The sequence below is a fragment of the Crocodylus porosus genome, unplaced genomic scaffold (genome assembly GCF_001723895.1).
Source record: "Crocodylus porosus isolate Cpor-Errol unplaced genomic scaffold, CroPor_comp1, whole genome shotgun sequence".
In the NCBI taxonomy this organism is placed as follows: domain Eukaryota; kingdom Metazoa; phylum Chordata; order Crocodylia; family Crocodylidae; genus Crocodylus; species Crocodylus porosus.
The window spans coordinates 137,819,928-137,847,905 of NW_017728931.1; the positions used below are offsets into that span (position 1 = coordinate 137,819,928).

Here is a 27,978-nt window from a genome sequence, read left to right on the forward strand (position 1 = left end):
AATAGACCCTGGGAGTGTAAGTAGGGGTGGGTGAATGGGATGATTCAAAATTGGCCAGCTGCTGCCTTGGCTAGGAAATTGGCTCCAAGGTCAGACCTGGGGGCTACTGGTTGATGGCAGCGAATCATCATGGCGCTTTGCAACCAGTTACGTCCCCCAAGGCTCTGTCCTTGGACCGGTTCTCTTCAACATCTTTATCAACGATGTGGACGCGGGTGTCAGAAGCGCACTGGCCAAGTTCGCTGATGACACTAAACTTTGGGGCATAGCGTCCACACCTGAGGACAGGCTAGTGATCCAGGCTGACTTGGATAAACTTACTAAGTGGGTTGACACAAACCTGATGACAGTCAATACAGATAAATGTAAGGTGCTCAACCTCGGGGGGCAGAAAAACCCCTGCAGCATACTTATAGGCTCGGCAGTGCTATGCTTGCTAGCACCACAGCTGAAAGAGACTTGGGGGTCATGATTGACCACAAGATGAGTGTGAGCCATCAGTGCGATGTTGCAGCTGGTAAAGCAAACAAAACCCTGGCTTGCATCTACAGATGCTTCTCAAGTAAATCTCAGGATGTCATCCTCCCACTGTACTCGGCCTTGGTGAGGCCGCAGCTGGAGTACTGTGTCCAGTTTTGGGCTCTGCAGTTCAAGAAGGATGTTGAGAAGCTTGGGAGAGTCCAGAGGAGAGCCACGCACGCGATCAGAGGGCAAGAAAACGGGCCTTATGAAGAGAGGCTGCGAGCCATGGGACTCTTCAGGCTGAAAAACCGCAGGCTCAGGCAGGACCTGGTGGCTGCTTATAAGTGCATGAGGGATGTGCATCAGGTTTGGGGGAACGTCTGTTCACCAGAGCGCCCCAAGGGATAACAAAGACCAATGGTCATAAACTCCTACAAGACCATTTTAGGCTGGACATAAGAAAACATTTCTTTACAGTCTGAGTCCCCAAGACCTGGAATAGACTCCCTCCAGAAGTGGTGCAGGCACCTACTCTGGACTCATTCAAGAAATGCTTGCCTGTTTATCTTGCTGGGATCCTTTGAGCCTAGCTGACTTCCTGCCCCTGGGGCAGGGGGCTGGACTTGATCTTCAAAGTCCCTTCCAGCCCTAACGTCTATGAAAACTTATGAAATCTATGAACAGGGCCCCTAGATGGGCAGCCTGCTGTTCAGCAACCTCTAGCCCCCTGTCCCAGGGCAGCAAAATATCGGGGTCATCTCTGCAAGCCCCTCAGGTAATGTAAGATGACATTGTTCCATCACAGGCACTTTCTGCTGGTCCTTATGGTGCCTTATGGTCTGCTTTCTTGATCTTTCAAAAAGGAATGCACCATAGACTTTATTTCTTGTGTGACTATGCTATATTTTTCCCCCTATGCTGAACATTAACCCAGAGCCTGCTGGTCTGGGTTTAACTTTGTTTTATACGTGTTTCCCACTGGGGAAAGTCTGTGCTGTTTCTCATGGAGCTGAGGATATAGCTCACATCCTAGAGGCAGGTGGGCGAAGATCCCTGCAGGTGATCTTTACACCCCTTTGATAGTGCCCTGTGGCCCAGAATTGGTGCAGCGCCACAGGCAGCAAGCCTACCTTCAACCTTAGTCTGCATCGCTTCCATGCCGGGGTTTGCAAAGGTCCTCATGGTGGTCACACTTCTGGCCCTGGCTGTCCTTGCAGACCTGGAACCAGGGCTTCTAGCACCCCTGTACACTGCTTAAGCCTTTTAACCTGATATACAGTGGATGTATTGGGGGGGGGGGGGGTCCACCTGTACCAATATGTCGGGTCACCAGCTGATATAAATCATTGCACAGTTGGGGATCTGGTGCCCAGTGTTTAGATGAGGTGAGATCGCCTCGGTTTGTATGACATCCTAGTTAAAGATGAATTGACAGTGATTTTAATTGCTTATTTCTTATTACCCTGAATACAAATTGTCACAGTCCTCTTTGTTCAATTACCTACAACACTCTCTCTTAAAGAAAATGTGTTATGCTCCTTTAACCATGCGATTTAGTGTCTATAAACTTGCCAACGTAACTCGGCTGTCTCGGTCTAACAGAACGCGTACATAATATTGCTCTCCAGTTATTGAAACCATTAGATGCATCTTTATCTTCCGCGGGTTGTTGACTATATGCAAAAAAAAAATTGCAACCAATTTTCACCCAGTGTTAGTGCAAGGAACACCAGCCGCCCTGTGTTGGCTATCTCCTGCAACTCCATTGCAGTCACTGTAGGGAACAGGAAGCCTTTCAGGGCATTAGTAAATATAAAACACAGTAAGAGTGCAGGGAAATAGTTTGTGTTGGATCCTTTAACTGGTGTGAATGGGGTAGCTCCAACACGACAGCTGGGTATCTAACCCTGGCAGTCCACAAGAGGTGTTTGCACCTGGCTAACCCCATGTGTTTGGAGGAGTTGTCAAAAATCCAGGGTCAGATTCTGTTCCCCCCATTACAAATGGAAGTAGATACCCAAATGGCATTCTGTTTTACCCTGTGGAAGTCCCTGAAAAATAGTTGATTCAAAAGGTACGTGACTACTCCTCCTCCTCCTCACTTTTTTTGGTGACTTGGTGTTAAGGGTGTCAGTGTATTACAAAAGTAGATGCATGAATGGCTTTTCAGGATTTGACCAGGGTGGAAGAGAATTGTATGCAGCACCTAAATCCACAGACACTTGATAGAAGGACTAGAATCTGGCCTCAAGAGATTTAAAAATATAGCGATCATCGGGTTGTTTCCATTTCCTGATTTATAAAGCCTTTTTGGAGCCACTTTTTTCTAGTTTTTTCTCTATGGGGAGCTAGAAATTAAACTTGGGTCCCCCCCCCCCCCCCCAAATCAAATGTCCCTAGGATCTGGGCTGAATAAAAAGGGTGAGATCTGTGGCTGAACTGCAAGAGTTCTCAGCCTGGTATACAGAGGGCCTTGTTCTGATTGTTACGTCTAAGCCCCAAAAGAAAGAGTGCCAATTTTGAGCCCAGTAAAGAAGATACTCAGCTCTTGGAGGCAGCTGTATTATGAGGGCCGATCCTTATAAGCAGGAAATCCTCCATCCACAAGGCCATGGGATGCAGAAGTCGCTAGTGACAGCTGCGTTTGGGAGATCAGTCTGAGGAGAGAAAGGAAGGTTCATCTTAGCCGGAAGCTGAGTAAAAGGAATGAAAACAGATGTCTGGGAAGGAGTACTGGGGGATGGCTGAGATGGGGCCAGGTTTGGTGATGCCCTCAGAGCCCCATGTCCAGTCCAAAGAAGAGATCTCTAGCCTCTCTGTTAGTTCATGCTAGAGCAGGGGTGGGCAAAATGCGGCCCGCGGGCTGAATGTGGCCCGCCAGGCCATTCTCTCTGGCCTGCGGGGCCCCTAAACATTTTTTTTTAAATGAATATTTATGTGCCCCTGGCTGCCTGTCATGCAGCCCTTGATGGCTTGCCAAAACTCAGCAAGTGGCCCTCCACCTGAAATAATTGCCCGGCCCTGTGTTAGAGACTGCCATCTGCATGAGATGCTTTACTGCACATTAGACTAATGTGCAGTAAAGCATCACCATCTACACATGCATGGGACTTTCGATGCAGTAAATTAGGCTAATGCACCATTTTCTAGTACCAACAAATATAGGTGTTAGATTCACAGTGCATTAGCTACTGTGCAGTAATGCATGTGTAGACCCTGACTGGGAGCAATTTGCTCCTGGTCAACCTAGGCAGCAGGGGGTGGTAGGGGGAGCTGTCCACGGCTCTGGTGCAGAGCTCAGGATCACAGCCCAGCTTGGTGGCACTTGCTTGGGGCAATGTCCTGTGGCTGAGCGGCAGCAGTGCCCTGAGCTCTCCCTTTGCTTGGCTTGATGAGGGGACGGGGGAGCGCTCTGTCACTGGTCCCAGCACTGTTCAGCTCTCAGCTCTCCCCGGAAGCTGGGAGCTGAGCAGTGCCAGGATCGGGGAGCTCTTTGTCCCTGCAGCACTGGGCTGGGGACAGAGAATTTCTCCATCTCCGTAGCCCTGCTGCTGCTTGCTCAGCCCATGCCCCGGTTGACTCCCACTCCCCACTCGTGTCCGAGGGGTGCCGGGAGCTGAGCAGCACCTGGACCAGGGGAAGATGCATGGGGGCAGAGGGTAAGCAGCACCAGGACTGGGGGAAGATGCATCTCCTCCCAGTCCCAGTGCTGCTTAGTATCCCCCGCCTGCTGCGTCTCCCCCTGGTCTTGGCGCTGCTCAGCTCGCGGCTTCTGGGGAGAGCCAGGAGCTGAGCAGTGCCAGGATCAGAGATAGAGAGCTCCCCTGTCCCCTCGGCAAGCAAAGCGAGGGGAGAGCTCAGGGTGCTGCTATCACTCGGCCACAAGGCATTGCTCCAAACCTCGTGGCTGGAAGCTGTCCCCCACTCTGGGACAGTTGCCTTCTGTTTCCTGGAGCCCAGGCCTGGCCCCCCGTACCCCTTGCCAGCCTGGGGCTGGTACCAGGGGAACCTGGAGCTCCCCTTGGCTGGTGCAGGATCAAGGTTGCAGCTTGCTACATCTTCCAGCCATATTTGCATCAGAATGGGTGGTGTAGGGCAGGGAGTGAGCGCGCCTTGGTCCTGTTCCCCTGCAGCACACCGTCCAGCCAGGAAAATATGGTGCACCAGGTCCCAGGCAGCTGCAGTGCCCTTCTCTCTCATAGCCAGGGGATGCCCTCTTGTATCTGAGCCACATTGGGTGCATCTCTGCGAGACACTTAATGCACAGAAGAGTAATTTCACCGCCCATTAGTACAGTGGGCAAAGCCTGCGCTAGCGTGCAGTAGATTTAGTCTAATGTGCATTACTGTCATGCAGAAAGCATTCAAGTGCACTATTGCACAGCAGCGCCGATTTATGGTGCATTACGTTAGTAGCTGTCATTACAGGTACTAAATTTTAATGCGCCGTAATTATGGCGCATTAATGAGCACGTAGACATGCCCAGCGTCCCTCTTGACCAAGCAATACCCTGTCCCTAGGGGAATGAATTGTACTCCTGCGAATTTTCCCCTTAGCTACAGTGAGAGCATTCAGGCCAGGATGTAGGTGTGGGTGATTTTCATTCATGCCTTCGAGCAGAAGCAGCGATTCCAGAAACACTGGGGTGAGCACAGTAACAGGTGCATAAAATAATGACCGCTTCAGAAAAAGGTCCACTTGATGCTTAAAGACCATGACTCAAATTTGCCCTGTAAATGGGGGCTCAAGATCACATTAAAAACCAGACAGGCAAGGAATTAAAAATACAGCCCTGAAAGGTTAACATTTCCGTTTTAAGTGTGCTTAAATTCATATGCATATCCTTGATGTCTGCCTGAAGTAGCGTAGTTTGATATAGTGGATGTATAAATACTTCCACTTCCACTGAGTGATTCTGCAAATCCTATTTTGATAAGGTCTTAAATCTGTTGAGATCAGAGCATAAAATTCTCTTGTAGCTTCAGTGCTAGGTGAAGGCAGCACTTGCCAGTTCCTTATTATTTTTTTTCTTTTCTTCCTCAGAATTGTAAGATGCAGTGATAAATCTTTGGCAGCGAGCAAATGCATGCTGGTTTTTTTTCGTTTTTTTTTTTTAGAAGTATGGAATTTCAAATGCAAATTGGGCCAAATACACCATGGGGTAAATGGATGCAACTGCATTGATGTCAATAGAATTAGATCCTGTTTATTCTGTATGTGGATTTCTGCCTGTTATTGGCTAAATGTTCATTTCCATTTTAATAATTGTTGCGATATATCTTATCTCTTAGCTTTAAGACCTTGGTATGAATGTTCTGCAGTAACTTGCTCTGGGTAACAGTATGTTATGCAGGGCAGAAATAAATCCAATACAAAGTTCTTCCTCATTATATTGTTTTCTACAGTAGAAGATTTATAGGCATTTTACCGCAATGAATCACAAAAGGATTTGCTAATATGACTAATGACATTAAATCTATTTAAGGATCTTCACTAAGAGCAATGTGAATCCCCTATGAAGATACTGTCATAAAACTGTACTTCAGTCTGATCAGCATTCATAACTGCTTGCTTTTGACTTGCCATTGCAACTTGGATTCTTATACTGACAAATGTACTTGCGCCAAAAGTTTAAACACAATTTTTTGGGGGTGTTTTTTGACAAAAGCATCTTTTCAGCAAAATGGGAAAGTTGATGAGAAAACTTCTGGTTTTATCAAAATATTTTCAATTCAGTTGAAAAGTCAAAAGCTCCAAAAATCAGGTTTTGATGACTGAAAGCCTGAAAGGACCTGGTTTTTCAAAACCAAACCAAAAACACCCCAGTGTTTTTCAAGGGGGGGAAAAAAAAAAAGATATGAAGTACATTTCTCAACTCTTGCTTTCTATTAGTTTCTCTTTTGTGTTGGTTTTAGCAGTACTGTACGGCATGGTTTAACATGCATTGTTTGGTTTAAATAGACTATACAATTTCATAGTGCACAGTGAGAGGAACACGTTACAAGACTGCTTGATCCTTAAATTGTTATGTGACTGTTGTTGTGTTGTTGCTTTAGAAATCTATTCTCTGAAGACTATATCTGAGTGGAAATGCGCTCGGGAAAAATCCCTTAATGATGCAGCAAAATGTCCTCTTCCAATGGAAGTGTTCAAGGTAAAAGATGCATATTTTTTTTCTTTTTTAATTCAAGAGCTAACAATGTATAAGTAAATGGAACAGTTTCGCATCATGTGTTTACATTGTCTGGGCAATGCTCTGTTATGTCCTGCTGCATTGGGTCACAAGTGCGATGGCTGCCCATAGTCATATGAGGTTTTTTGGGGAGAGGGTAGAACTGGGTATATCTTGCATTTTTAAAGGCCCTTATTATAAGTCCTGTGTATAAAGCCCCACCTATTTCACCCATGTCCTCAAAAGAAGGCTTCAGTGGAACTTCTGAATGGAGGATTAGTGATCCTGGATGAAACCCAAGGTGCAGTCCTACTTTTGAGAGTAACCTGCATTAAGTTTTGGAAAGAAAACTCCCCTAGTAGATAAATGTGGGGTAATTTATCTCTCGCTTGGCTTCTCATCCTGTCCTCTACTAATTACAGCCTGGCTCCTGCCCTGAAGCATAAGGTTTAATATGCCTTACAAAATTTTTCTTGCCCACAATTATATAAATCCTGCACTGTCTTGATTTCCATATTAATGGGTAGTTGATTTTTTTTTTGACCCTCTCTTTAAATTCTTAGCAACTTCAGGAATTGGTGACTTCCACAGTCTAATTTGGTATAGTGTGGCTGAAGTATTTTACTTTGGTTGGGTTTGAATGTCTCACCTTGATGATCTCCGGTTGCAGGGCTGCTTGTTCTCAGTTGTGAGCCAGAGACAGGTGCAAGGAAGGGCTACTAGGGAAATGGGGGGGAAATGGAGTCTCAGTCTTGTACGTGGTCCTCTACGCCACGTATGGTCCTTTCTCCACATTGTCTTCTAATGTGGCTGGCTGTCGCTTGCCTTTTGAAGACGGGTGCCGGCAACTTCTTGACTAGAATTGAGGGTGCTGAAATCCAGTGGATCAGTACTTCAACTAGGCAGAGGCCTGAGAAAAAGTCAGTGCATTGCAAAATTCCCATTTACTCTCTCTAATGTGAAAACATCAGCAGGCATAAGTGATGTGTAGGCCTTGTGTTGGCCCTTTATATGCAGGCGAGTTCCAGTGGTCCCTTATGACGATGGCAACTGGCTTCTTATTTCATGTATGCATCATTTCTTTCCACAAAGTAGAAAAAACTTTCCTTACCTTGATGCACAAAATATTGTTAGATCATAGAGGTGGTACTTGTATTCCTGCCAGGAGCAGGAGACTGGACCAGATGACCTCCCGAGGTCCCTCCCAGTCCTGTTTTTCTTTTATTTCATTTCTTTTCCTGTTCGTGTTCTACATAAAAGAAGACTAGACTATTTCTGACAAAGCTCAACTTACTGTTAGTGTCACTTGTCGGTATGCAAAGCTTATGCTCAGTTATTTTCACGATGGCATGAGCATGTTGGGAGGCAATGGTGGTAGAGCACTTCCGGTGTCTTGCTATAGCACTGATGGAAAGTTCAAGCCCTGCTCTGGATTCATTTCAAAGTCTGACCCTAGTCAACCCAGCTGTAAATGGGAAACTTGTTACTTGGGCTTGGGATTCAGAAGCAGTTGGATGCAAATGGTAGCCACATCCCTCCCTTGTGTGCCAGTCGCTACAAGAAGTACACTAAATTCAGGTCTGCATTTGACTAGAAGGCCTATATATGGCATCAGGGCTCTGTCGATGAATAGATGAGCTGCTACAATGCACATCTGCTAGGAGGCGCAAGCACTGCAACGCGAATGAATGCACTGAGATGAGCGTTACTGTAGGACCACAGACCAAGGAAGAGAGATGGTTCAGGTCGATGTCTTGTAATCTGCGCCCCTGATTCTGGCTTTGGGGTGAGGTTGGGTGGGGGGGGATGTTGCATAAGTAGTTCTCCTCTAGGCTTATTTATTTCAACTGCAGTGCAAAGCAGCAGGGCTTTGGTTTGCAAAGGCACCGAGGTTGAGAATCGCTGATCTGGTTGTTAAGCCATATGGCCTGAGAGTGTGTGCGCCTACTAGGATGTGCTGCACCAACGGGAATTTCCTATTTGAATCTCAAAGCACTTTACGGAGGAGGAAACTTTGTGCCTATTTTACGGATGGAGAAACTGAGGCTCAGAGCTGAAGTGTCTTGTCCAAGGCTGCCATAAGGACTAGCAGCAGAGCCGGAGGAGACCTCTTGTCTCTAGAACTGTATCCTTGCTGCTTCTCAGGTAACAAGAGGCTGCTAAGTGCTACCTTTTCCTGTGCAACGTCTTGCAGAACTTTTTTGTGGTTACGCTAGTCAGGCTTTGTAAAAATGCTGGGGTGGGGGCCAAAAAATGACTTTTCCTGTTATTTTACTGCTATACATAATACTATGTGAGCTGCACTTCCTGAACAGGCTTAGAGAAAAGACACTATAACACCCTTTGTAACATTTTTATTTTTCTTTTGTTTCTATTTCAGGAACATCATATTGCTCCTTAAAGTAGATGAGATGTCTCCAGGGTGCCTAAGTGAGTTAGGAGCATAAACTTTCCTGAAAAGCTTAGATCTTCACAGCACTCTCAGTGATGTTGTATAGAAATGACCTGGGCTAGCCTAAAAGAAGCCAGCGTGGGTCCTGATAGCAGGGTAGCTTTAGCCTCATGGAGTTTGGCATGGGCAGAAAAACGCTCTTGAAACAGAGTCAAGTGGTGAAACCACGTTGAGGTCTGTGGTGCTCCTGCTAGGCTGCTACTGGTACCGTAGCCAGTTTGCGTTGTGTCTTCAGCATGCTGCAGTCACTTCTGTGAGTAGGAGGCTTAACCTTAGGAACAAGCACTTTTTGGCAAGGTTTATGCCCCTCAATCACTTAGGCACTTTGCATTTTTTTTTTTAATCCCCATCTCTTATGAAAAGGAGAGTGGGGCTTTTTCAGTCTTGTTCTAACTTATTGGTAAGCGATATAGTCAGTTGTATTGAGCAAAGGCCCAAAAATATTCTTGGGAGAGTGATTTTTTTATTTTATTTTATTTTTTCTAGGTTGCCATTGCACCCCTTTGTAACTAGAAATCACGTGGCATTTCTCGTACAAATACTTGTTTGTATCTACCACTAGCTTCAGCCTAAAAATGACTTGTACGAACCTACAAAGAGAGATCACTTCTGACTGCAGAGAGTCCTTTAATCTGGAGCCCAGGAATAGTGCGAGCCAGCATCTGGAAGCTGACAGTAGTCAAATTTACACTAGAAGCAAGGCTCACTTTTTCACAGTAAGGATGGGGAATTTAGCCTAGGGATACGATGAATTCTCCAGCATGCGAAATTCTTGGGCCATGCCTTTTAACTGGCATAAATTCTCCTAAACCTGTCCCTTAGACTCAAATTGGACATCCTCTCTGTTTGTGCAGCACTTAGTGCAATGTGCCCTTAACTGTACAAGGGCTTTTCTGTTTCTATTTTAGGAGGGAGATCCTTAAATAAAGTAGATGGGATGTTTCCAGGGTGGCTGAGTAAGGGCGCTGTAATCCGTAACAGTAATAATTGATGCTGAGAGTAACAGGATGGATTTTTACTAAAGAATAATTAAAAAGAGAAGATTTTCCCTAGGGCAGTCTCACCCCTTGAAATGAGAGCTGCTCAAAAGCATTAAAAAATTCAGTACTAATTTGATCTGAAATTTAAAATCTCGATGAAAAAGTCTGGGCTAGGAGTTCTCCATAATGACTGATAGATTTTTTTACATTTGGAGGACATTATCCTTCAAAACCCTGACACGAAAAGGGCCCAAATGGCCCCAGAATTGTTCACAGTTGTCTGATCATGTTTTCTGACCAGCTGTTCTTGAGACTCTTAAAGCAGGCTCGACAAAGCTAAGAGGAAGAAACCTGCACAGGATGACACTGCAGTGGAGGGAGTGGACATATAAAATCTCCTTAATTTCCCTACTCCGCGGCTGCATGCTCTCGTGCAGGTTCAAGTGGCGGTGCTCCTGGTTAACTCAGAATCGAGACTGACCCCAGTCCTTCCAAGTGCTGATTGCTCGGCCTGCGGTTGCAAGGTCCGCTGTGCTCTAATAACCTCCTGGTCCCCGTCCTGCTACAGCCTGCCAGGTTATTTATATTCCATCTGTTCCCTTGCATCCACCACACTTGCAAGCCTCCTGAAGTGATGCTCTCTGCCATCCACGTGGCTGCTTTAGGCTGCACCTAGTTCAGCTCTCCTGGCTGAACACCTCCATTCAGCTTGCTGCTGTCCCTTCTCACCAAATCTATTCATCTTTTTTAATACAGAGGGACAGATCATTGCAAAGTGCCTTAAAAGCCTGTAGCTGCTCACCACCACTCCCCCATCAGGAGCAAAGATGAACATATCAAGGTGTTGGATGGTGACTCAGGATCTGGGCTGCAGTTCCTATCTCTGCTCCTCCCGTGGGCTCTCTGTTGGATCTTAGACATGGCTCTTAACCTCTCAGTGACTCAGATGGGATACTGGCACTTCCCTCCCTAAATGCATTGCTGCTTGTGAGGATTGTAGGTACTATAGAGAATGAAGCATGTCATTGTCTGGGCACACACAATGCAGCTGCTTCTGGGGTGGCCGTAGATCTGGAACAACAGCTGCACATAACTGTTAAGAGTAAAAAACAGAACTCCAGAGGAAACTCCCGTAAAGGGGAACATAACTGTCTCAGCAGAGAGGCCGAGTAGATCAGTTAGTTGGAGCATGGGGCTGATGACCCCAAGGCTGCAGGTTTGATCTCCCTACGAGACCCAAGACCTTCCCTGCCTCAGGCAGGGGGTTGGACGGCATACCCTTTTGAGGTCCCTTCCAGCCCTACTCCTCTATTAATCAAAATGATTCTCCATTTTGAGTGAACATTTGGTCCTACTGTCTTTTTTAAATCATACTCGTTGCTTCTTTAAATATGAAACACCCAAGGTTGTCAGGCCTTGAGATGCTGGCCTAGTAATGCGATCTCTTCAGCTTTCTGACAGCAGAATTAGCGCTGGAGATTTCCTGAGGCCAGTCTTCGACACTGACTTCCCCGGTGTCCTTGGCCATGTCACCAAACACTTGTTCCAAGGAGACTGCCTAAGCTTATGCCTCTTGAGCTGTTTTCTCTTAAGTGCAGTGGGGTGGGTATGAGATAACGCTGCTGCTCTGATTCACAGTAGCATAAATGCAAGCAGAGCCTAACCCTGAGCTGTTTGCACAGGGGCTTTTAAGCAAGCTTTTCCAGGAAGCCTTATTCTTAGGTGTCTTACTCTAGTGCATCTCCGCTGACTTTAGAGTTGCTCCTGATTTACTTCTTTATAAGCAAAGAGCAAATCAGCCCCAGCTGGGAATGCCCAGAACCCCTTGAAAGTCTGGCTGATAATTCAGGCACCTGCATCTGGATTTTGGTGGCCTTGCTTTGAATTCCTATGTTGGAAAATACGGAGCTGAGCCCTCAACTGTCCTGCCTGTGAAATGGAGATAAACCGTATAATAAGGGCTGTCGAAGGCCTGGTGTGGTTGGATTGGGATTGGCCGGAGACGCCTATTGTTTTGCTGGAGGATGGTAATGCGGGGGGAGGGGGGGGTATATGTGCATTTAACCCTTTCTCTGCTGCTTGCATTTTGAGATGAATGGAAGCATCTGGTGGGCTATGTGTGTAGGAAGGAGTTTTTGCTCCTCAGCAGTTTCGCCATCTGTAGCAGTTTGAGGGATAGAGAAAAGGTGCTGTGGATTTTCCATTTAGGGTGACTACGCTGCAATTCTTGTTTCTATGGTAATTGTTTAACAGACGAGTCCTAAAATGCACACGGCTATCTTCAGCCCTTGAGTGCAGGCCTAGGGCTACCACAGATTTCAGGAGAGGCTTTGAAGGGCAATGTTTGGCCCGGTTGGCTTCACGGTTACTTCGGCTATGGGATCTCGCATGACTTCTCTCCCTCGGGGTGGGGCTGTCGCACCGCAGGCCGCTAGCTCCAGTTCCTCGGGACATTCTGCCTTGGTGCAGGGTGCGTCTGTGGGGAGATCTCTCCGGGGTTAGAAAAGGAAGTTGATGAATTGCAAAATGAGCCCGATTCACGTGCAAATAATGCACTGCACGGTGCAGCATTTGGAAGGGCTGTTTTTTCTCAGTGAACAATTAAAACTAGATACCCGTGGAGGCAGCTTAGAAATGGTTGTAATTGATATTATTATGATGATTATTGTCTTATTCCCGGCTGCCTGTTGGGATGAGAGGTGTGATTACAGCGAGACTGTTGGAAGCATCTCGTCCCCCTGGGATGCTGGGGAAAACATTGGGAGGGAGCTTATTATTAGACATTAAAAACAGAAGCTACCTTCTTCACTGAGACATGCCAGGATCTGATTCTGCCTTCACTTCTGCTGCCCTAAAACGAGAAAGTTTCTTAAAATCAGTAGCATCTCGTTCCCTATCAGCTGGCTTATGGGGCTTACCACATGCCAGAAATTTAGCAGGAGGGGAGTGGTGGCTGCTTCTCTACTGCCAATTTCCCCAACTTGCGGGGAGACCCGCAGGCTAGATGACGTGGCCCTGTGCCACTGATCTGTGGTTTGGCTGCTGCGCAAGGTCACTCTGCAGCCAGATGCAGCCCATGGGATTTGGCCGGCATGTGGCCGGTTCCAGTGCACAGGATCAGGCCGTGTGTGGGGTTGGGCTGGAGCATGTTCAGATCCGGTGTGTGCAGTTGTGCCCTGCGTGGGGTCAGGCCCATGCACGGGATAGGGCCATATGCAGAGTTGGGCTGGCACGCAGCTGGATCTGGCACGTGGGGTTAGGCTGCTTGCAGGGTTGGGCCAGCACAAAGCTGGATCTGGCATGTGGGATCGGGTTGTCAGATCAGCTCCACACCACTCCTCCAGCCCTTGGGGCTGGAAGATTGAGCAGCATTGGTGTAGTGAATTGCTCAGTGTGGAGGCACGTAAACCCGGTTCTGTGCTTTTGTGAAGAGCCCTGGCTCGTCGTGGTGAGTCACTCCTGAAAATGTTATGCAACACCCCATTTTCAGAGGGGGCTCAGTAGTCTAAATCCCATTACTTGGGTCTGTCTGTGCCGCAGGATAACGTGGCGATGTCCGGCCTGGCTTGGGTATGAGAAACAGCACTGAATTTAGCACAGCCTCTTTTAGATTGCTGCTGTGCTGTGCAAATCGGGCTGCACTGAGCTTCATGCTGCAATGGCCACGAGTATTACACTACAGCAATGCGGTAGCTTACGCGATACAATACGTGTAATATAGTAAATACTACCAGTCTTGACACCACTGCTGTCTGCAGTGTAGACATAGTGAGCAAGCATTACACTCCTGAGTGCCTTAGAGCCAGATTTACAGAGATATTTAGGTGCCTACAGACCCTCATAGCTGCTCTGAGAATTCATGTATGTGTCTTCAAGACCAGGTATACGTTATAAAGTTACCTCTGGTTATAGGCATCAGGGTTCAAGGATGCATGTAGCATCTTCCAGCGCCATGTTCCTAAGTTATGTTGGCGCTGAATACCTGTGCCAGTCACTTATTCTAGGTGGGAGTTAGGAGGCATTTGTAAGGAAGTGAGATGCCTCCCTTCTGTAAGCACGTGCATGCTTCTTTAAATGGTGCACCTAAGTCCTATAGGCTTCCAAGTCCCATAGGCACTTTTAAAACTCAGTATCTAATTGGATGCCCAGATGTGCCTGAATCAGGACTCTGTTCCCAGCTCTGTCACTGGCCCGATGCTTGCTAGCATGTGACTTCAAGCTAGTCGTGTCCCCCATCCCAGGATCACATCCTGCAGGTGGAATAGGGGTTATACTACATGTGGAGTTTGTTAACTAATAGTTGCTAAGCGCTCTGAGGTCCCTGGGTGTTCATCCCATTGTAGGTTGGAGCAGGGCACTACAGTGTCGATGATTTTGAAGTGCATCTCTCCACCACCATCTTGCCAGTGACCCAAAGGGTCGGAGTCTCAGCAGGTTGGAAAATTTGCAAATAGGTTTGCTGCGTGCGCATGGAAACACAGTGGGAGCGTGGCTTCGTTTAATTGCTTCTCAAGAGTCTTAGGGAGACTCATCACGGCTCTGGCTCTTCCTGATGCAGTTCAGGCTGCAAGCGACAGACTTTGCTTGAGCTGAGGGTTGTGTTATTTTCCATTCAAAACTCACGAACGCCGGCAGCGGCCATAATCACTCATGTTAGAGATCGTGACCCTTTGAACGAGCGACTGCTGCGCTTGTACCATATTAATTCCTCGTACTCTGGCTGCTTAATGTAATTCTAGCATTGCCATGAGGACCTGCACAGTGCCGCAACGGGCTGTCAGTCCCACTCGGCACCTGAATGGGTCCTCGGTGGTTAAGGCCGAGGGGGTTATTTCTATTCTAAACTCCTGTCTTCGGGGCATATGACTAAGGGAACAAAATCCTTCTCTAGTGCAAACCAGCCTGGATTTGGAGTCCTCCGAGCTGCACATGAGCAGCGCGAGGAGAAAGGTCCCAACTGGCCGTCGACACGTGGGGAAGAAAATGTCGAACCCTGCCAAAGATACGCCCCCCTCCTGCCCTGCACCTTCTTTGTAGGCCAAGTTCTGCTTGCTGCGCTCGCTCCATGTAGCACCTGGTGGAGACACAAGTCCCCTCCTCCGTGTGGCTGGTACGTCCCCTCATTCATTGGCTATGGGTGTAAAGCTGTAAAACATTGTGAGCGCTTAATAAAGGGTCAGATTCTGGCACCCTTGCTGGCACCAGGTTCGCTTGTCTGCTGCCTGTTGACACGAGGAGTATCAGGGGCCTTGGACCGTGTGAAATTCGTTGGAGCCCTTTATCCAATATGCCTCGCTGCAGGTAAGGGGGCAGTGCAGCAGAAGCAGCTGGAAGTATGTCTCGCCAGCCAGCATAGGTACACAGGAAGAAGGAGCTACTCCACAGGGGGCGCGTCTACACGAGATGCTTAATGCGCATTAGCCTAATAACACTGGGCAGTAGCATGCCGGGCAAAAACTGTGCTAATACACCACTGCACAGTAGTATTAGGCTACTGGGCAATAAGCATCACAAAAACACTGTTGGCTGCTGGTACTGTGCAGTAATTATAGTTACTGTATGTTGTGTAAGCAGGTACAAACTAAATGCACAGTAACTATTGCACATTAATGAATGTGTAGATGTGCCCGGGGTGAAATAATTTTGCTCAAGAGATGCGGAAACAGGGATGGGATTGTGAGTTGTCGTGGGCTTTCTGATTTGCTTCTGGGGCTGTTTTGTGCACCAGCCCTGACTGGGGACAGGCAGTAGGGACTTGTTGATGCCACATCCCCTACTGAACCCAGAAGTTTGGCTGAGAAATACTCCCAACCCGTTCATCCCCACATTGCGTGGGCGAAACCCCAGCTACAAAGGGGGTAGCTACTTTAAAGAGCTATTAGCATGTGCATGCAGGCGTGCCCAAGGTAAAGTCTGGTACTGTCTAAAGCAGCTAATCTCCAGAATTTGGCCTGCCCAGGGTGGGAAAGTGGGAGCGGGATGTGTTTCTCAGCGTAGAGGTGGTGGAAGGTCTGCTCCGTTTCATGGGACACCCAAAACACTTGTTATAATTGTTGCATGACTTTCTGCAAGTTGGAAGCATTGGTACAGGCTCCTTAGTGGGGACTTAAACAGACGGTAGAGGCATGGAAGTGCTTGGCCTTCCTTAGAAAAGGAAAAAAACTTGGAGAGAAGACCCAGCACACAGCTGCAAGGAAAGCCATTTTTCCCTCCTTCCCCCATTTTTAACGTGGTGTTTCTCATAGCATTGTGCATAAAGGAATTAGAGAGCAGTTCATTAAACAGTGTATCAATTTGAGTCTAATACTAATTAAAAGCTTTCCTTTCACTTCAGTGAAACCTATTCTTAGAAATTATGTAAATTAATTGGAGTTTTGAAGAGAAGCATATGCCATATCCTAACTAATTCCCTCTGGACTGAGGCAATCAGTGCATTGGAACTGGAGGGCTTGTATTTTGGATCCTTAATTTCTTTTTTCCCTATTTCAGCAGTAAAAATTGTATTACAAGACTCTTCTTTTTTGTGAAGAGTGATGATATTGTTTCATAAGTGTCTGGGGTCTTATTCATCTCAGCGGATGGTAGAAAGGCTTCTTGTCCAAGAAAAAATCTTAGAATCAAGAAGAATCTCAGGAAAATTAGATACATGCCATTCATCATTGACAGCAGCTTTCTTGTAGCATCCTTCCAATCCTACCCACCCCCCAAAAATCCCTGCTCTTGATGTTGTGACTCCCAAAATGAGTGAATTGTCATGTATTTCATGAAGTCTTCTAGGACCTTCATTATTTATTCTTATGTAGAGGATTCTCCGATGCGCTAGCGATAGGTCACGAAGTAAGAGATAAGATAGTGAATGCCCTCAACAGCAGGAAGAAGTAGAATTTAATATCTTGTGAAATAAAACTACTTTAGCTATTATTAGATATTTTTATAGTATCTTGTTGATTTTTGAATGATTTTTTCTTTTAGAAAAGCAACAAAATAGAACCAAAGAAATGGTTTTAGACCTGGATTCAAAGGGGATTGGGCATGTTCATGGAGGATGATCTTTAGGGTGCGGCTTCCAAGGGAGGACTACCTAGTCTTTGAATGCTGGAAGCTGTAGGGAGGAGAGGGGTAGGGGACAGATCAGTCTGGATAGGTTTTGCTTCAATACCTTCCCCTTCAGCATCCACTGTGTGCCACTGCGAAATGTTAGGTTAGTGGGCTAGATGGATCTGTGGGCTAATGCAGTAGGACATTTCTTGTGGTCTTACGTAGAAAATGCTAAGCAGCGTATTTAAATATTTCATTCTTGATTAGGCAAACTGCAAACATGGACTGACCTTTTAAGCATATTAGTAGCTCCATTGAGGTCAGCATGTGGATTCCCCATGTTAAGCATTTAAAGTTAAGCATGTGTTGTTCAGCTGCTTTCCATGATCTAGTCTTGAATGGTGCCGAAGCTTGTGATGGACTTGAACCATACCCTGGGTCTGAGAGGAAGGTGTTGCAATCTAAACCTAGTTCCAGATATGCATTTAACCAGAGGGTCATAATCTGAATCAAAGGGCTGGGGTGTTCAAAATGCAATTCCAAAACTTACCACTGGGCCCTGTATCTCTACTGGACATAATCTTGGTGTTCCCGCATTGGAAGGACTACAAAATTTAGAACCGCAGTTGGGTCTGGGTTTTGCATCTCACCTGCCACCCTAATGAAGTCGATGGGGCCAATCTTAAAAGAATGCTTTGCTCGGGGGGGGGGTGCATTTACACGAGACGCCAGCAGTGCAGAAGACTAATTGTACTGTGCATTAGTGCATTACAGTGAAAGCCATGCTAATGTGCTAATCTAGAGTAGAATTAGTCTACTGTGCATTAGTGTCACGTGAAAGATGTGCACCGGCGTTATTGCTCAGTAGTGCTGATTACAGTAGTACCTGTTATTACAGGTACTAAATTTAATGTGTCGTAATTTCCCTGTATTAATGCATGTGTAGACATGCCCAGCATACGCAGACAGCGGTAGACTCTCAGCCTCTAAGAGCGGGCAAGATTGATGTGGTGCTAACTAAAAAGCGCTAACCAGAAAGTTGTATGGCTTCAAAGATGCAGCGGGCTTCAGGGACCCCTGGGCTCCTCTTTCTTTCTCAGCCACTAATTCACTGAGTAGCTTTGGGCAATTTAATGTAAACTTCCTCAGTTTTCCTGTCTATGTAATGGCAATCATAATGCCTGCCCTGCAGTGAAGCTAAACCCATTAAGATTTTTAGAGTACTTTTGATCCTCGGATAAAAGGTATTGCAGGAGTGCAAAGATGAGTAAGATAAAAACAGCGATTCTTCAGCCTGTGATGAAGGTTGTGAAATCCTTTTTCTAGTGTCACTGGAAACATAAGTTCCTCAAAATAGAAACTGTTAAATCTACAAGTAAAGACAGTTCTACGGGGGGAAAAATAATGACCTACAATGTTGAATCAATATAAAACCACTTTAGGACAAGAATTTAATGTATAGCGGTGAAGGTAAATGGAATGACATTGCCAGCTGCTGTTGGATGGTAAGTTTTCCCTGTGCAATTTGAAGTCCAGTGCATTTTTTAAAATACAATAATGCCACTTTTCCAGGGGCTGTGCTGGTGAATACATGGATGGTTTACAGATACTATCTCATGCTAGAAGGGAGATCGCTGTTCCTCTAATACAACTGAAATGTGATCCTTAGGCTAAATTATTCCTTGGGATTATACCTCTGATGTCATTTTTTTGTCAGGAGTATATATCTGTATACATAATGGGAAACAGACCTGCTGGAGTCTTGAGCAAGATAAATCCATGGCATCATTTGAGTTTGGCTGAGATTTTTAAGAGCAAACACCTGATTCTTGTTATAAATGAATTCCCTGGACATTTTGGCAACTCCCAAGTGGACATATTTTTGGCCCCCTTCCCCCCTACATCTCATATTCACAAATTCAGGCTGCTCTTTTAGGGCCACCTTCTGCCCTTTTATTCACACAGCTTGTAACGACTATAACAAGTGGGATTGCATCTATTCACTTGCTTGCTAGATTTATATGCTACCCTCCCAAAAAAGGCTCGGGGTGACTTATTAAAAAAAAAACCCCAGATGAATTATAAAGACAGATAAAAATATTAAAATTAAATAACAAGTAATAGAGTAGATATTCCAGGCAGTGCTCCAAAGCTTAATCCTGCCCAAATAAAAGGTTTTTCCACTGCTTTTGGAAGATGTCCAGGCTTGGGCTCTAATGGACCACAAGGGGCGTTTACAGTGCTAAGAAGAAACTACCAAGAATGTCCTCCCAAAAATTTTGGCCAACTGAACTTGGTACACAGATGGTACTTGTTGGAGATTGCTCTCAGCTGACCTTAGGGATCACAACATCATGGAGAAGGTGGACCCTTAGACGTGTAGGGCCCAGACTGCTTATAGCTGTACAGATCAATACCAGCACCTTGAGTTATGCCCAGAAAGCAACCGGAAGCAAGTGCCTTCCCACATCTCAGCTGTTAGTGGGCTTGATTTTCCTCTCTGGTCCTGATCCTTGGAAATGGGGACAGGGTAGGGGAAGGGCTCAAATGCATCTTAGAGCCACCTTTGCTCTTCGTGTCTTCTGGTGCCACGGAGGAGTCTGCCCAGTCCCCAGCTAACACAGAGTTGATCAGGACTTTTCTAATCTGTGTTCGGCCCTATGATATGGGCTCTGAGAAGCAGAAAAGCCTTTGTGCAATGTGATGTTTTCTCTGGCCACGCTCCTGCCATGCACCTCGCCTGTCCCTTACCCCACCATCCATGCTGATGAACTGGGCCCTTACACCCTGTAAGGAGATTCTAGGTGGGAGATATTCCCCGAGAGGCCATGGTTGCACTGGTTAACATCCCAGCATGCTGCCAGAGGTGGCCTTTGTATGAATGAAGAGCTCGTGGTCACCGCGATCAGCTCAAGAGCTCACCTCTCACGATCAGGACCTGCTGGGATCCAGTTAGAAACCACAGGTGAAACCAGTGGCAGCTGGGGCTGCTTGAGGAATAGAGGGTTTAGTGCAGAATTACTCCCCCTCCCCCTTTACATTTGTATGTGGACTCCCCTCCTAGTTAGCGTTAAAAGTTTCCACTCCAATTCTGATTTTTGTTAAAACCGCCCAAAGCTGCAGATCAGCATGTTATTTAGATATGGGAGGAAATGCAGGCAAATTCATTAATTCAGGCAAGCGGCCTCTATGTACAATAAAACACCAGGGCACTTCCCCTTAATAACTCCTCAGCTGGCGGACGGTGAGACTGATGCACAGGTTGGTTTGTCTCCTCTTCGCACGCAGGATCATGCTGATTTGAGGAGCCACTTCTTCACAGTGGGGATGAAGCTAGAGGCAGTGAACATGAGGGAACCCTTTACTATGTGTCCTGCATCAGTGACTAAGGTGAGTTTTCGGAGCAGGGACTAGCAATAACCTGCTGGAGTCGAACAGACGGTTCAGAACCGGCATATTTAAATTACCACCACGTGAAACTCCATTAACCGGAGGTCAGGACAATAAATGCACACTAATACCCCCTTGCCCTTCACCTTCTCTCTCAGTGCATCATCCATGTAGTTTTATTCCACTGGTCACCATGCGGTGGTTAAGTGCCCGTAGACTTATAGGTAGTAGTGGCCTGGTATGTGCAGATCTCCCTTAAGGAGGAGGAAATGCCCTCTGTAGCAATTCCACCCCAGGCCATGCAGAAAGCACTGGGTTTGTGAGAGCCCCCCTGTACTTGGGGAGCCTTTGACACATGCATTTGTCCCCTGCAGCCTTGCAGTGGGGTGGATACAGGAGAGGTCCATGTTGGTGGCCTTCATAGCCTCTGGAGGGAAGGAGAGAGAGGGGAAATAGGAGGCGCTTGACTGTTGGACTAGATGACCCTGATGGTCCTTTCCAAACATATGCTTCTGTAATTGTGTCCATCATATCTTTCTAGGACCTCTTTCTTTAGCCAGCTGTTTCTTATCCCTGAGAAGGTAACCCTTCCTCATCCTGCTCATACAACTATAACAGAGCACCCACTCCCCAGCAGCCTTGTGTGTAGCAACAATGCAAAGGTGGTGTTTGCTGATTGAAGACTGGCCCATTAGCCCCCACTTCACCTGCTCCTGTTACTGAGGTTCACCGTTTAGGCGCTTTAGGGTCTGTTGTTGTAACTAAGTGTATTCGCTCCCTGAAAAACGTCGTTGTGTGGCATCCCTGTCGGAGTCTTCCCCACCCCCCAAAAACAGCATCTGTCTGCATTGACTCTGCAGCTCTCCTCCTCGAAGCAGGCACCATTGCACCTTCACCTGGTAATCAAAGCAAGGCTCAAACTAGCCTGCAAGCATGCTAGCTGTGCTAAAGGCACTGTATGGACTGGAAGCCTCTGAACAGTGCTGGAAATTCATTCATTAGGAAGTGGCTTTGGAAAGTCACATACCGTTTCTGCTGCCGGTATGAAGGCCTGGTCTTCAGCTTGGCTGGATACATCCCCTTACAACTATGGTTGTGGAATTGCTAATCCACACATCTCCTGCTTGGGCATGACCCTGCACTTCAGTGTCAGCCGATGCAGGAACAGATTTATAAGTCGGCGAGGAGGAAGGAGGGCTTTGCTGTCTCCAGCCTCAAACGAGCTATAATCTATTCCGATACGATTCGGACGTCTCCTGGAGGATCAGAAACTGCGCCCTGTTGCTGATGGGTGGCACCGAGTCAGTATTCACCTTAAAAAAACATTAATGCACGTGTTGTTAACTACCTGGGTTAAAGTGATTACCAACATGCTGGAGATGACACACGACTTCCTTCTTCCCGCGCTGAGACGTGGCCTTTGTGGCATCCTGACGAAGTCGGCTAAAGCTGGCTTTGAACGGCCCATCCTAAATAGGACTGGCCCAGAGGGTGAAAGTCACCCCAGTACAGGAGACCCAGCACAGCCTTACCTGCTATTTAAAGCCTGTTCCAGCTCTGTTTGGAGCAGGAGTTAAATGCTCCACCGGCCTGGGTTAATTCTCTGCACAGAAGTGTGTTTCATCCAGTCCGAGTCCTGATTGATAAAGCCTATGGTTTTGTACCTTGCTGTGGAGCTGCAGTAGCCAATGATCATTTCATTTATAGAGGCTCTTTGGCTGGTATACGCCAAACTGTGTCCAGATGAGGCCTCATGACTGCTGGCTACAGTACTGGCTTGGGTTCTGTGTTTGGCTAACCTCAAACACATTAATTCACCTCCCAAGACCTCAGTTTTCCCATCTACAAAATGCAAACAGTGGTGCTGATGTATTTTTCGGTGCTTTGAGATTTGTGGATGAAATGGGCTAGAAAACAGCTAGGTGCTATTATGTGAGTTAATAACCGGGCTCAGGCATTTGATTTTTTTTTTTTTTTATTTTTTTTAAATCAAATGCCTGGGCCTGTGTGATTGTTCTGATGTGACAGCCAACTAACAGTTGCATTTGTTTTCTTACCTCCAGGTTTTTAACAATCACTATTTACAAGTGACCATTGATGACTTGAGACCTGAAGCTAGCAAAATCTCAATGCTTTGCCATGCTGATTCCTTAGGGATCTTACCAGTACAGTGGTGCCTTAAAAATGGAGTCAATCTCACGCCTCCCAAGGGTTTGTATTAACTGTGATTTTTGGTGTTTTGTTGTTTTCCCCTCCCTACCAAAGGACAAATTCATTTCTTTGTCACCTTAAAAGCCATGTTGCAGTTTAAAACAGAAAATAATGTACTAACAGCCTGAAAATATTAGGGTGTTTTAAAACACTGTCATTATGGTGAACCCTGTGGGCCAAGTCTGATGCTAGCATAAATCGGCATAGTGCCATCGATGGCATGGGAGCTGCAGATGAGCTGTCTGTGGAACTAGTTTCATACATTGGCTTGAGCAGCGTCTGTCTTACTGACAGGGATTAAAAAGCCCAGTGAATTCCTGTGATCTGAACTTTTGATTGTATTTAACGTGTTATGCTAGAAGGGCTCCAGGAACATTGAAGGCCGTGTTCTGCTCCCCTTTACTGTCTGCTGCGTAGAAAGGGAGGATGTCCGGTAGTAAGGACACTTGCCAGCGAGTTGAAAAACGTAGTTGTAGGTCTCTGTTCCATGAAAGACTTCTTGTTTGATCTTGGGAGGGCACCTGAGTGGACGACCAAAGTGCAGCTTGCAACCAACTTTGAGTTACCCAGCTGAAATGCAGGAATGGTCCCACCACCTCTTCTGGGCACATGCATCCCTCTGCTATAAGAACAAGGAGAGAACTGCGTCTCTCTGAAGGGTGACCCTATTCCTATAGTTGCAGCACTTGTATACCGAGAGCGGGTAATAGAGTTGCTCTTACATTTTAGTCAGATATCTCCGAGTTGAATCTCAAGTTGGTTTCTTTTTGGTCATCCAGTAGGTGAAACGGAGTTCGGTCCTTAATTGTTCTGTGCCTTCGTTTGTAAAGGAACAATAGCACTTTCTTACCTCCATGTTTTTTGACATAATCAGATACTATGACAGTAGGAGCCACCTAAGGTGGCTACATAGGGTATGGTGCATTTCAGAGGGCCCATTTTACAGATATCGGTGCTGAGTTGCAGAGAAGCCATGGTGGCTGGGTGGAGGTGAGTTGGAAGTACCACTAGGATTAGAACGCCAGGTAAAACCCCCCCCCCATATTTCTGACAAAATCTGACAGCTTTGGAAATTTGGAGTTTTCCCATTTTTGTTCTTGGCTTAATCCAACTTCATAAAAGCTGCGTACGCCCACTGGGTTATTTGTTCTTCTGGGGGAGAGTGGTACAAATTTTGAAATTCTCCAGGCCTGTTTTAATGATGTGTTGGCCAGGATGCCCAAATTTGGCAACATAGGTAGGACATTGTGTAAAATAGAACAAAATCAGAGATGTTAGTTTTTCCCTAGTATTTTGTGCGTGAGATTTTATTTTAATTTGCGGGGGGGGGGAGGAAAAAATGGAAACTTGCCGTGGTTTTTAGCAGCGTAACTTGTTATTCCACGATGACACTAATACTGTGGCACTAATAATATGACACTAATACTGTGGCAGAGTCAAAAGTCTGCTTTCTTTGGATTCGGTAGAAATCGAGTGACACTCTAAAGCATATGCTCTGTTTGAAGCTCACTCTGAAGTCAGTGGCAGCTCTGTGCTTGCAGCTGCACACCAAACGTAGCCCTTATTATTCTGCTAGTTGTAGTGGGAAAAAAATTGGCCTCTTGACACTTATCCTCAATACAACTTGCAACGGAGGTGTTAGAGGGCAGCATGTATTTAAGTGCTCATAACTGTCCATTATGAAAACACAGCTCCTTAAAAGAATAGCTGAGCTTAACCCCCCTACAAACAGGGTCTGACCCACAAGCCTAATATATGGATGTTGGTAGGCTTTGGTTGGGTCTATAGATGCAAATTCTGTATACAGTGTATTAGTGTGCTAAAGCCTACTGGTCTCTGCTGGCAATGGGGCATTATAGGTAGGGTGTGCCCTACCCATAGGTCACTATAGGTAGGACCTCCTCCACAGGCATATAATCTTACCTAAATAGTCCAGACGGCCTGAAGAGACACAGAGGAAAAGTGACTAATCCAGAGATTTGCAGCTCATCAGTGGAAAAGCCCAGCCTAAAAACCAGGCCGTGTTCTGATTTTAATCCCAGACAGGATATTGCCTACTCTCCACTTTACTATTAATGAATCCTTGGGTTTGATTTATCCACTCTATTTTGATCAGGACATTCAGAACTGGTTAATTAACTAATGCAGAAGACAGGCTATACATCACTGTCCTTGGCAGCTGTTGCTTCATAACTTCCACCGTATGCCTTTAGAGTTCAGGGCAAGACCATATGATCTGGAGTTTTATGATTCGGGTTGGCACAGTTCTGCCTGCAGTGCCAAACTTCGCAGATCTGGCAGCAGCCCATTTGTACCCTTCGCCTGACTAATTCCTCTCCTTGTCCAAAAAATGTAAAAGGAAGGAATGGATGAATAGCATCATTTCTAGTAATTTTGGATTCACTAGGGCTCTTGAGGAAGTACTGGCAGTCCTCCTTAATGAAGTCCTAGAAACAAACACACACATACATAGGAGCCATGTTATAGCAGTACATAAAGTCTCTTGGCTGCTGTTAAATCAAGGATCCTGAAGAAAAAAAAAGACCTAGAGAAGGTGGCATATGTCCAGTATACTAAGACATTCCTTCTAGTGTGTGAAGGCTTCGTGCCCAAAATGCACCTTTACACCTTGGTTTTCCACAGCCTTCTGATCTGAAGAGTTGCTCAAGTGTGATCAGAGATGTGAGCAATTCCTAAATTCCTGATTTAAAAAAAAATAAATAAAAAAAGATGGAAAAGAAAGAGTATCCAAACTGGCAAAGGGATTTGGAAAAACTTGCATTAGTGCATGAAGCTCTGACCCTTTCTGAACAGGACGCTATTGAGTTGGAGCAGCTAACAAACAATTTAAAGAAACAGTTGCGGCAGAGTATAAAAGGGCTGGACAGCTACAGAAATGAAGTCTTCAAAGTAAAGATGACAATGGTATTAACAGAATAAAAATGGAATATACCTCCTCCACAACCAGAAAGGGTGAAGGTCTCGCCTTGGTGGGTTATTCTGCTTGCCCTGCAAATGGCGGACCTGCTTCCTGGTGATTCTGTGCTGAGAAATTTCTGGCCAGGATCTTTCTACTGAAGATATTCGCTGCTGAGGAAATGTCCATCAGTGAGGCAAGTCCATGAATGCAGCACATTCAAGAGGAGCTGAGGGTTCAACCCCACAAATGCAACTTTCTTCTCTATCAAAGGCATCTACGTTCATCTCGTCCTGGATCTGGACTCTGCCTCACCTGGAACGAAGATACGGTTCTTTTGTTTGTAATGTTAGCTCAGTGTCATTGTCCAGCCAAGAGTTTTATAGGAGAAAGGAATAGTTTGTTCTATCAGAAATAGTACAGCCAAGTTGGTTGTTCAGGGTCAGATTGATTTTTTGCAATTCTGGTGTATATTGGACCTTTTATAAAGCAGAGCTTGCACATGTACGGGACTTAAGGCGTGAGCAGGAGGTGTAAACATTTTCGGCTACAAATAGAGCCGTATATTTCAATGTAGTGCCAAAAATGAATACCCATTTACTACCACTGTATAAACATTGAACAGGCACGGTTTATATTTATTAGAGCTGGATTTATAGACCACTTCCATTTAGAGTAACAGCCATTGTTCCTTTTTATGAGCTATTAAGAGAGGGAAAAACATTTCAGTGGAGCGACTAGTGGTAATGTTTGCTAAAAAAATGCCACCTTTTAAAACTTTCAATACATTTGTGGTGTTACATTCACTTCTCATCAGACCAGCTAGGCTCTTACAGACTTGTCAAGTCAATTGAGTAGTGGAGATTTTTTGCATGTTTTGTGGGCAGCATGTGAAATGCCCTAGCAAAATGTGCATTAAGCTGGGCCACTGAGTGACAGTATTTGGGCTATCCATCTTTACAGTGCTGAATCTTAATACTAGCGACTTGTGGCGCACTCTTTTGTAGTTTCATAGATTTCATAGACAGTAGGGCTGGACGGGACCTTGAGGTTCATCAAGTCCAGCCCCCTGCCCAGGGACAGGAAGTCAGCTAGGGTCAAAGGATCCCAGCAAGATAAGCATCCAAACGTTTTGTGAATGAAACCTGCACCTCTTCCGGAGGGAGTGTGTTCCAGGCCTTGGGAGCTCGGACAGTAAAGAAGTAGTGCTCTGTGCATTTACTGCTCCTCCAGCAGTAGTCAAGAGCAAAGCTTGATTGCAGAAGTGCAAGATCAGGCTGGAAGGTGATTGTGTGATGGCCTAGATTTCATAGACATTAGGGCTGGAAGGGACCTCACAAGATTATCGGATCCAGCCCCCTGCCCGAGGGCCGGAAGTCAGCGGGGGTCAGATCACCACAGCGAGATAAGCATCCCAGCGTTTCTTAAAGGTATCCAGAGTAGGTGATTGCACCACTTTTGGGGGGAGTTTATTCCAGACCCTGGAGACTTGGATGATAAAGAAGTTTTTCCTTATGTCCAGTCTAAAGCGGTCTTCCAGCAGTTTGTAACCATTAGACCTTATCCTCCCCTGGGGTGTTCTGCAGGATTTAAGCATCAAATCAAGCGTCTCGACGTCCTTCCTAAATTAAATCTGGACTTTAAACCTTTTTGAAACTCTGCAATAATAGTGACTCTACAGTTGTCACAGACTGCAATCGGGATTGGAGCCCTGTTGTCCTAAGCACTGTGCAAATGCAGCATGCGAAGCAAGAAGATTGCACTCTACATAGCCAAGTAATGCAAGCCACAGGCGTTCCCCCAGATCCTGATGTACTTCTAAGCTGCCACGAAGTCACCCCCGAGTCTGCGCTTCTCCAGGCTGAAGAGTCCCATGCCTCTCAGCCTCTCCTCATCAGGCTTCCTCTCTTGACCTCTTATCACGCACGTGGCTCTCTGGACTCTCTCAAGTGTCTCGGCATCCTTCCTAAATTGTGGAGCCCAGAATTGGATGCAGTACTCCAGCTCATCAAGGCCAAGTACAGCAGGAGGATGACTTCTTGGGTCTTGCTCGAGATGCATTGGTAGATGCAAGCCAGAGTTTTATTTGGTTGTGTTGCTAGTGAGTTTAGCACTGCTGAGCATATAAGTGTGATGTGGGGTTTTTTTTGACCTTTTTACAACCTTTTTTGTACCTCACGTTGGTGGTCACACTGACAGTTCTGCCATCCTTACTGCGAAGCTTTAGCATAGCTCACTGGGATTTTTCATTTGGAGACAAGCAAAGCACTAGAAAGCCCCTGGGTTTTTGTTTCTTTGGAGAGCAGCGTATTCTGCAAGCTGGTATCCAGGAGTGACTTTGCATCACTTTTGTCGC

The 27,978-nt window shown here is 46.1% G+C and overlaps 1 protein-coding gene across 1 annotated transcript in view; it reads left to right on the top strand.

Annotated features, from left to right (window-relative positions):
- Positions 1 to 27,978, top strand: part of SFMBT2 (Scm-like with four mbt domains 2) — a 164,500-nt gene that overhangs the window by 77,453 nt on the left and 59,069 nt on the right. The window contains exons 7-9 of the mRNA XM_019543748.1: positions 6,519 to 6,616; positions 20,393 to 20,494; positions 22,558 to 22,705. Coding sequence (XP_019399293.1) covers positions 6,519 to 6,616; positions 20,393 to 20,494; positions 22,558 to 22,705 — 348 coding nt within the window. The remainder of the gene's footprint in view (positions 1 to 6,518; positions 6,617 to 20,392; positions 20,495 to 22,557; positions 22,706 to 27,978) is intronic.